General features: G+C 40.4%; 1 protein-coding gene across 3 annotated transcripts in view; it reads right to left on the bottom strand.

The window, feature by feature from the left end:
* Window positions 1-10,504, bottom strand: part of Imp (IGF-II mRNA-binding protein) — a 122,539-nt gene that overhangs the window by 79,823 nt on the left and 32,212 nt on the right. The window contains exon 3 of one of the 3 annotated variants that reach the window (XM_076533712.1): window positions 6,776-6,832. The exons of 1 other annotated variant lie outside the window; for it this stretch is intronic. In XM_076533712.1, coding sequence (XP_076389827.1) covers window positions 6,776-6,832 — 57 coding nt within the window. Of the gene's footprint in view, window positions 1-3; window positions 1,773-6,775; window positions 6,833-10,504 lie in introns of those variants that run through there. One more of the 3 variants, XM_012289077.2, reaches the window with a different exon arrangement.

Here is a 10,504-nt window from a genome sequence, read left to right as displayed (position 1 = left end):
TACCTCGCAGCATCGCCGTTTTTCTCCTCGATGTCTAGCCGCTCCATTTCCTTCGATAACATGCCACCTTCCGCAAACTTATCCAGGGACATGATGATGTTTTGTTTTTTCTTCGTTCGTTGAAAATTTCACACAAAAAAAGAACCGATGGACTATTTACAACAATACTCGACGTCGTTCCAGCACTGTTCAATATAATATATATTATACTATATATATAATATATTCTTCTTATTATTTATTTTTTCTTCTAAATATCTTTAAACGCAGCTTTATTCACCGTTAGCTGCCGCTAATCGACTGAGGTAGACAAACACTGGCACTAAACACTGGCTGATTTCTTGTTCGCGCGACCGAACGAACACGAATGAAAGAGAGGAGAGTAAGAAAAAGATGAAAATAGGACACAACGACGTCGTATACGCGATGAAGACACGAACACGAACGACGTACCAGACGAAAACTCTTTCGGGCTGTCCGTACAGTAGCGTCCTCTCTCGTTTCCTTAATTTCGTACTCCTTCGCGCGTGTTCCTCCTCCTCCGTGTCGCTCTCGTGTAAATCGCACGCGCTTCGTCACTTTCGTCGTACACGCTCGTTAACTCGGCCCTCTCGTTTCGATTCTCTTTTTCACGATGACACACGGTATCACGCGTGACACACCGGATTAGGCGAACAGATCACACCGGCACCGTTTCTCCAACTTCCTACGGGATAGAGTCTCGTTCTCTCGACGAGCGTCGAAGGGAAGCTCGCGCGGGTGGAGCAGTTTCGTGCTTTCCTCCTTGCCTCTGCTCCTCGGCTTTCTACTACCGTGCCTTCCCTTACCCGTGTCCCTCCGATTTCTCCTTCTTTCTCGCACGGCTGCCTTCTATCGCTCTTTCTCTTCTAGCCGACCAAGAAATCCCTCCACGTATCGAAGACGCGCGAGCACTTTTACCAACTAAACGGAGGAGACAGCCGAGAGCTCGTACGTGATTGGTTGCACGGGACGATTCTGGGACCGTGCGTTATCCGGTTCCCGCTACCGCTCTCTCACTCCTCTATTTCTCTCTCTTTGTCGCTCTCGAGGAACGATGACGAACACCGTTTCGCGCGATGACACAACGGGTTAGAAAAGCCGGTACAGAAAAAAGAGGAAAGATACGTTCCACGGGAATTACGTTGGTCCTCTGGTTGTTCGCGCGTGAGATGCTTTCACGTTTCGGCTAGCCACGTGGATTAAATTCGACACGAGATATTGGTGCGCGTGGTATCGCTTGGCCGAATAACGAAGTGACACGACACCCGGCTTCCGTTCCGCGTTTATACTACGCTCGTAAATGACACTGGCCTTTCTTCGGACGTATACGTGGGTGCGCCCTCTCTCTGTTCTCCGCTACTATTTTTTTCTTCCTCTCTCGCTCCGATCGCCTCTTCCTCTTTCTCTCTCTCTCTCTTTCCCTCTTGTTCTCCCTCTGTCTCTTCCGTCTTCGTTCTTTTTTTTCCTCGTGCCGTACCCCTTTCACCGTCTCAGACCGGGCCGCCTTCGATCACCGCTGCTTGCGATCACGACGAACGCGCGACGATCAATGGGGAATAAACGCTCCGAGACGAGGGAGATTCTCCGTCCAAGTTTCACGCACACCTACTTAGTCGGAAGTGCGTACGCGCACGGATGTCGATTACGGAAGAGAAAGAAAAAACACACACGGCTAGAGGAGCAGCGTGCTATACTGACGCCGGTTATATTGGCCGGGATATCTAACGAGAAGCGCGCTGGGAACACTGATATTATTTTTATAACAACGCGGTGCGCGGCCGTCCTAGGCCGCGCCCAATATACCCCCACCCTCTGCTACCTTTACTCCCCTCCACAAACTGTCACTCCCTCTCCTACTCATAAGGGGAAGCCTTTACCGTTCGTCCCCACCAAACACGTAGCGTGTAACGCTCGGGGAGAAGGGTGAATAGGAAAAGGTTCTCCGCTATCCTGCGTGGGTATATCAAAGCCGGAATGATATTTTCTTCTCGTGAATGCCGCCGGAGCGTTTTCTTTTTTTTTATTCTTCCCCGATTATTGTATCGGAAGCGTTTAAACGACGAATCACCCGATATTTCTTCTTACGGATTCCTTTTCACTCGCTCAACAATCACGCGCATCTCTCGTTGTACGCCGTGATCGGTGCACACGTTGGTCGCGTAAGGAGGCGCCATCTGATGGACGCCGGCAAATACTAAAACTTGTTTTTCCATTTTCCGACATCCGTTTCTGGGATTCGTTCAACTTCAGCTTCAGGAAAGGCTGACCGTGAGATTTATACATGAGAACGACATTGGCTGGATAATTATGTGTTTTTGATTCGACACATTATCAACCCTTAAATACAGGACCTTTTTTAAATTAACTGAAGTAGAAGCCTTGAAGGATTCATAGGAGTTAAACAATATACTTTAGTAACATATTAATGCTTCGTCTTCCCTTCAGTTTCCATAAATTATTAGGCGATGAAAACTTACAGGTACGACTCGAAAAGTTGATTTATCAGTCGAGACGCAAGATAAAAAAAGTTAAAATCATTTCTTTCGAGGCTAAAGACTAATAAAACGAAATTCACAGAACTTATGTTTTTGTTATTCATAAATCATTTACAATGTTTTGTGCGCTTCTATTAACCACTTGGCATCAAATTTCTGTCGACATTTTCCGAAAAATTATAATTTTCAGTGGTTGTAATTACTAGCATCGACTTGTCGACGAGCTAAGAAATGTAACGCTCCAGTCCCAGGCTCGTCGACATCAAGAGCACTTCTCTGATCAACTTGTAACCCAAAAGGGGAGAATGAAAGTACTTAGCTACCAGAACTTTTCTAAAAGGACACCGCTGCACGTTATTCCGCGTGTATTTCGCTTACGATTCATTACCACCCGAGTTATAAAGCAGGGGTTGATTGTTACTTTCCATATGTAGGGCAGATTCGTATATCTCTAAAATTTCAAAAAACTGTGATAATTTAAAGTAAATCTACTTATAGTTACCCTTACTGGAAAATCATGTACCAACAAAAGTTATGTTTCTATATTTCTGACGTTACTTATATATTTGTGAAAAATAAATTTTATTTCCATTTATCTTGTTAATATTTTTATGTGTATGAAAGTTTGCATTGAATGTATGAAGGTGCCTCATACTGATTTCCTATTTTATTTGTACGCTTAAAATGAATACAATATTGGTATAGAGTACCAGGAAAGTAATAAGGTTCGATGAGGAAGTTTGCAGTAGCTCCAATGTTTTCGTACAGCGTGTTCGAATTCGTGTTTTGGTAAAAATTTGGAAGCGTAAAAAAAGGAGCGAAATCACTGAACAACAAAATGCGGATTCCCTGGTATCCGTGGAGGCGCAGGATTGATTCCGTTACGGAGCTCTCTTTGTTCGGTCAGGTAGAAAGGAAGGATTCGCCTTTCTTTTGTGCATGCCTGCAGGTATATGGGTGCAGGTCGACCACGGGTATTCGTGGCTTTTCTGCGCTCACGTTTCATCGTCATTATCTTTGGCAATGACGAGGGTGTTATCCTTGAACTAGATTTATCATTCACAGAATCGTGGTCGTATAGCACTTGAATTTCTGATCCGTCCAAACGCCTGCTGCAATTGTGTTTCGTTAAGCCGTCCTAAAATCGAAAGCAACCTTCTTTCAGATACAAGCCCTTTCTCGTCGAACTAACCCTCGTAAATTGTATACTTCGTTTGTTGACAAATGTAGAGTTTGTCGCTTACAGATCCACGACACACCCTTAACGAGTCAATTATCATCGTGAAAATTGATTTATTTTTTAATCAAAATGTCACTCAGCATGTCAGTAATAATTTATAATAATTTTTAAACATTACTATAATTAAATGTATTGGAAAGATTTTAATTTTTAATATATTAATATAATATTAATTCAATGACTTAATCAAATCAGTCCTTCAATTAAATACCTACAGTACACTTTGACTGTAACTGTTCTTTCATAAAAGATTGGAATGACTCAACGATACAAAACTGAAAATGATATATTATTGCATAAAAATTTGTATAAAAAGGAAATAGTAATTTCTAATAAATAATAGTAGATTGGTCCAGCAGAGACACGATAACCTTTAAGAAAATAAAAATGTCGAACGATGATCCGTGAGAGCGTAATATTAAAGACGAGTTCTACTCCTGTGAATGGTACACCTGTGCAACTTGTGCTATGATCTCCCGGAAGAAAACAAATGATGATTACAAATCATCGAATTACGCAAAGGGGGTTAGAGGATAAAAAAAGCATGGAACCCCGCGAGGGGAGTGGTCACATAACCGAAGAGACGTTGATCCACTATAAACAAGTGGACAGCCAGTTATAATACCAGGTCGAACTTGAATGTTGAATGCGTCGTTTGGTCGCGTGGATGCACCATGAATTTTTATTATACAGAGCAACTTAACAAGTGATAGAAACAACTTTCTTCAAAACAAAGTACCTAGCTTCTCTAGGTCGTTGGTTTAAATTAAACTTCGGTGGAGTTAATCCATCAATCATACAGACATTGTATTCGGGTCTTTCTCGTATCCATTATTGCACATACACTACCGTCCATAAGTTTATAAATAACTTTAGGAATTCAATAATCTTCGGAACAAACAGTATTCAGCATTTGTATGAAAACAAAAGCACAGAATTTACTGCGAACCTCATCGGACCTTTGTTCCTCTTGATAATCGTTGGGATAGGTTAGTGCCAGTGTTTAAAGATAATTAACAGTTACACGGCTCGTAAATATCGGCATCAATGAAGCGTGGCCAGAGTATGGCGTGGGGTAAATGGTTCCCGGACGAGTGAAAATGTTCCTTCTGTTTCAATTTCGTGAAACCCTGCTCTATGAAACCTGTTCAAGGCTCTGATTGTCTATAAAAGACACTGAAGAGCCTTGTATCACAAGGTTCGCAAAAGTACCTTTCCATCTTAGATATTAATTTTGTCGCAAACTATAAATTTTGAAATTAGAGAGTTACAAGTACCTGTAACATTACTTTGTCTGGGAAATTTGAACATTAAGAAATCTGAAAATTTGAAGATTTGAATCGGGAAATTTAGGGATAGGAATTGAAAATTTAGGAATGGCTGTCAAGTTCACACATGCCATTATGTAAAGAAAGCCTAGTACATCCGCTTTACAAGCGTTTACGATGTTCCGTTTAAAACGCGTGTATAGCAGGGGTATACCTTAAGGCAATTACCTGGTCAGTGTTGTCAACGCAATTACCAATGACAATGTCATCCACGTGATTCCATAAAATCGTAAGAGTGGGTAGTTTAATAACTGGGACGGCTATGGAAACGAACGATCCGAAACGGAGGGAACGAACGAGAGCGGCTTTTACCCCTCCAGGGTAGATCAGCCGGTGGAAGGAAAGCAAGGAGGAGCGACGTAATTCGGGACAGGAGGAAAGGGTCCTCCACAGGGAGTATAGAAGACGACGGGTGTACAGGGGTAGAGGGAGAATTTAGATGGGGACAGGAATGGTAACGGCGGACAAGAGAGAAAGAGAGACAGAGAGAGAAAGAGAGAGGGAAAGAGAAATGCGAGGGCGCGTAAGGGTGGCAGAGACCTGGAATCAATAGTGGCCACGCACCCTTGAAGAATTTTCGCACCAGCAGCCCGGATGTCTCAGGACGAGCTGGGAAAGCTTTCTCTACCGCTATCGGATCCTGGTTCGCTGTCACGAAAATCAAACCGGAACAATGGTAGTTTCATCGAGAAAGTTCACCAAGTGATATCGTTTAACTTCGGCAAGGAACATTACGTTTCGACGGCCAACGGAAAACTATGAAACTGTAAGATATGTTACGTATTTTCCCTAGGGTTACGTGGAGGGAGGGGGTAGTTGATCAGAAACTGTTACTATTAATATTACGATTTGTCTGTTGTCATATTTCAAAGGCACTGCTCGCAATATGGCAACGCGCAAGTTGCTGTTGATTTCGCGCATACAGAAAATGTTAATAATCGGAGTCTTGAAGTAAAAATATTTCACTTCAAATTGTACAAATTAGAGAAACTGCGTGTAACTGTAATAAATCTGCATTAATTCGATTAAGCATGAAATCTTTAAAAAATGTAAAAACATTGTACTTGTTAATTGAGAAGAGTCAAACACCTAAATTCTCACTGTATTTAGAAATTGCTAACAAAAATTTGTTAAACCAGTATTGTTTTAAAATAACGCGAATAAGTATGTATACTTACGCGAAAATTGATAATTTATGAAGAATTATTGTTTGTTTTATGAAAAGAGCAAAACTATGATCAACCACTCCATCTTGCTCCTGTTAGATGTAGTAATAAGCGCTTTACTACTTTTTTCAACAAGATGAAAAATTACAGTTGAAAATATTCGCTACAGTTTGTAGCTGTATTTAAAACACAGTTAATTTAAAAGCTTAATAATCACACACCTTTATAAAGAATAAGTTACGCTGTAACTGTCTGTAGGTTATGTTACACTGTATTAGTATAAAACTTGAAGTTACAAAGATAGATTCCGAAGATGATAATTTGTGAATTCTCAATGATATAATAAAAAAATTTTGTTAATTCAGAATCTTGCTAAATTTCCGCACAAATTTTTTAATTCGAAATCTCCATGAATCTTCGTCATCGCGTACATAGTTGCCCGTTAGCCTTTCAACGGGCACTTGATCTGCCCAGTGCTGCTATAAATCAGCGTGCAAAGTAGAAAGGATAGGAAAAATGGCTCACCTCCAGCCACCGCCAACTTGGCCAAGGGATGATTCTGGTAGGGCGTCGCCGCTACCCCTGAAACAAGGAAACGGGAAGTTGTAGGACATAAAAGGATGCAGGAATAAGGGCAGTAAATATAAGGTATTCAGGATCGGTATTATTTTACTCGATACACATTGAAACGTAGAAAAAGATTCAAAAGTTGCCGGATACAAAAAGAATTTTCTCATCGCGTAATCTTATATTATACGGTGTTGAAACGGTTTCGAGATTTTCTGTACGCTAAAGAAATCTGCTTTTTCTCCGGTTAATCGAGCACTGTTGCAAAAAAGATCCCCTGTGTTCGATCGCGTATTATTTTTGGCCTGAACAGAGAATTACAAAGTTCGAAAGTACGGGCTCGACATTCACGGGGAGAAAAAAGTTTCGTACCGCAGATAATTGGAGGCCGCCGCGACATGCATATTAATTGTGGTCTATCTGACAGAGGATGAAAAAAGAATTAATAATAACCGCGTCACCGTGATACCGATCTGGCCGGTCGGTTGGCCAGGTGCAGCGTCTTCCGTGATCCGTGCATATTCTTGGGGGTTTCTTTTTCACGGTGTCGTTCTTTTGCCTCGGTCACGCCAATTAAGAGGCATCGCCGTTAAAATCACCTTTACGCTACTTTCGTTACCAGCTACCGTATCTTTAATTTGTCGACGGTGAAAGTCTGGATTTTTCCATTTTTTCAAAACCTTCACTTTCACCGTCCCCCATAAAAACATCTGATTTTTGCTTCTTGTTCTTTGCTTTCTTTTTGGACGCTTCCCATCGAAACGCGTTTATTCATTGAGATACACATTGAAATTGACATTTCTTTTTTAAAAAAGTCGTTTATTTATATAGCAATTGAGGATGCTAGAAAATGCAACTTGCTTGAAACCTCCTCGGTCCAAATGAAACCTTCGATAACTTGTTTCGCGTGTTTGGTAATAAGAGATTGAAAATAAGTAATAGAAATCGATTTCGGAGTTCGCTGATAAAGTGTTTCAAGGAAATAATTTGGAAATTAAGGCGTCTGAGGATCGCGCAGTTATGTTCAAAAGTCGCATTTTCCGCAACATCAAAGGTTCAACATCTGACAATCGCCTATTCTTGTATCGTCTTAAAGCGGAACCATTGATGCACCATCGCTACGAGGCGAGTGCATTCAGAGCAGGGAAACGTTGAAAGGGAAAAAAGGAAGAGGGTAACACGCGAAAGAGGAGGGTATATAACAATTATTGCACGTCAGCGTACCTCAATTTCGAGATAATTAAGCGAGGCCCTTTACACCTGCGGATTGTGCCAAGTCTGTACACGCGCATACCCGTGTAATTCTCTTTTTCACCATGACGATCTCTGCTCATCTGTGGATGTATACGCGTGATAAGGAATCGCGCGTTGAAGGAGAGAAAAAAAAACAACGGAGCCAGACGGAAGAAAAATTAAACAGAAACAACCCTAACCGCCTCCACTTTTTGCTAGAAAAAAAAGGCCAGCTATCGTCACGGGGAACATTTTGCGCATCTTGACTTAATGTTCTTACGTGCCCTTTTCTTCAAGGATGATTAATAGCCATTAACAAGGGAAGCGGTCCGGCATAAAAACCACGGAAAGATTTCGCGTCTCAAAAAAAGGGGAAACATAATTTACTTGTAGGCAAGCTGTTTTAATCGCGACATTATGGTTCTTGCGGAGACCGGAATATTAATCACACCTATGGGCGGCTGTTTTATTACGCGAATGAATTGACTGTATCTTAGTGCAAATTATATTGCACAGAACAAATCTTTAGGGAAAATGTGAGAATCAGTTGTTGTTCTTTAGGGATTTTTGGGGATTTGAAAGGGGGGTGCGAATTTGGAGACTTTGGGGTTTCAGCTGTTACCAATATGGAGATCCAACGATTTGATGGGCTAGGAATTTGGGGATTTAGAGATACGAGACTTCAGAGGGTTTGAGAGTTTAAAGTCTTGCGATTTGAGGATTTAGGGTAATCTGGGAATTTGAGGACCATTTGAGAAACTTGAAATTTGGGAACTTTGTAATTTAGAAGTCGAAGGATGTAGCAATCTAAGAACTCAAGAAAAATTTGATAATTTAAAGAATCCAGTATAGGAAAATTTAGGATTATAAATATTTAGAAATCTAAGAATTTGGAGATTTCGATAATTAAGATAAATTTAGAAGTACACAAGTATAAATATTTAGAAAAATTTGTAATTCTGGAAATTGAAAGTTCATATTTGAATTTGAGGAGCGGAAAATTCTAAAGCTTGAAACTTAAAAACTTTTCGAGTGTACATACATGTTTTTATCCAAAGGAAGTTTATATTTCGAGTGTCATCTCAACGAGAATACTTTAAGGTGATAAAACGTCTCGAATGAAAATTAATCGACTCGACGTCATTAGATTCGAGAAACTGGATCGTTAACGAATCGCTCGAGAAGCGTTTGGATGATAATCGCATTGTCGTTGCAGTACAAATTACTTAATTCGACAACGTGTACCACCTGATCGGTATTTCGATCGAAACTCCTTGGTACTAATTGAAAGGTTCCTTCGCGTCAGTCACTTTCGCTTACGTACCTCGAAAGAGTTGATGATCAAGCGTATCATGCTTGCAGTTTATAAATTAAATACCGTAGACATTAATGGCTGATGATTGAATACTTTTAGGGACGAAGAAATGTATCTTAATACTTCGAAATTTAAGGACTTGGCCAGGAAATTTAAGAATTTGAGAATTCAGGAAACTTGAAAATCTAGAAAATAAATTTAGGGATTTGGAAATTTAAAAAATTGAGAAACTTGAATATATTAAAGGGAAACTAAACACACAAGTCATCCCAACGTGAAATGTCCAATTAACATTATTATTGCACTATTAATCATTACTATCACAATTACAACTTATATTAATAGTGTCAATATTCCACAAACCTATTAACGTTTAAAGAGAACAGTGTTCCCGACAAGGGTTGTCCCTCATCCGAGAAGCTTAGAATACGAATTACACGCGCGCACATAGTAACTAGTTTCAAGATAATAGTGAAAAAGTACAATCACTTTGTCGGTCGTATTTGAATAGAGACGAAAAGCAAGCGTTCGATAACCGGCCAGATCAATGGAATTTTCAGTAACCCCATGAAAGGCCAAGCAAGTTGGTTATGTGAACGCAGCTGCACGCGAGGACGAGTATCGAGACTCCTGTTCATCAGGATATCGTCCCTCGAGGCTCTTCGTAGGAAGATACTTTGAGCAAACATCGGAAGAAGTGATCCTATCGGACGGGTCCCAGTCTGTCGCTTTTTGTTTTCGCTCTTCCGTAGCCACCGTTCGGCTGCTTCTTCTAGAAAAAAGATCAGGTCGGGAAGAAAAGCAGAGGCGCGAACGAAAAGCAACAACTAACCATCCAGTTTTATGTTTACCTAGCCACTCTTTGGACGCGTCAATTCACTAAGAATCGTTACATAAAGGATTACTCGATAATCCTAGTACAAAGTCACACGCGTAAAGCGAGTGAGTGGCAGGCGAAATAAACGGGAATATTCTTTACAGCCTTAAACATTCTTTATTTATATTTTCTACTCTATATAAATATCTGATGTTTCTTTTCATTTAAATATCTTTGATCTCCAAAAATAATTTCATCATTTTATTTTTTTTACTTCTCTTTTCTTTCAATCATGACCACATCATTTTTTTACAATTAATGC

The sequence above is a fragment of the Megachile rotundata genome, chromosome 1 (genome assembly GCF_050947335.1).
Source record: "Megachile rotundata isolate GNS110a chromosome 1, iyMegRotu1, whole genome shotgun sequence".
Classification (NCBI taxonomy): domain Eukaryota; kingdom Metazoa; phylum Arthropoda; class Insecta; order Hymenoptera; family Megachilidae; genus Megachile; species Megachile rotundata.
This window is presented reverse-complemented; position numbering and strand designations above follow the sequence as displayed.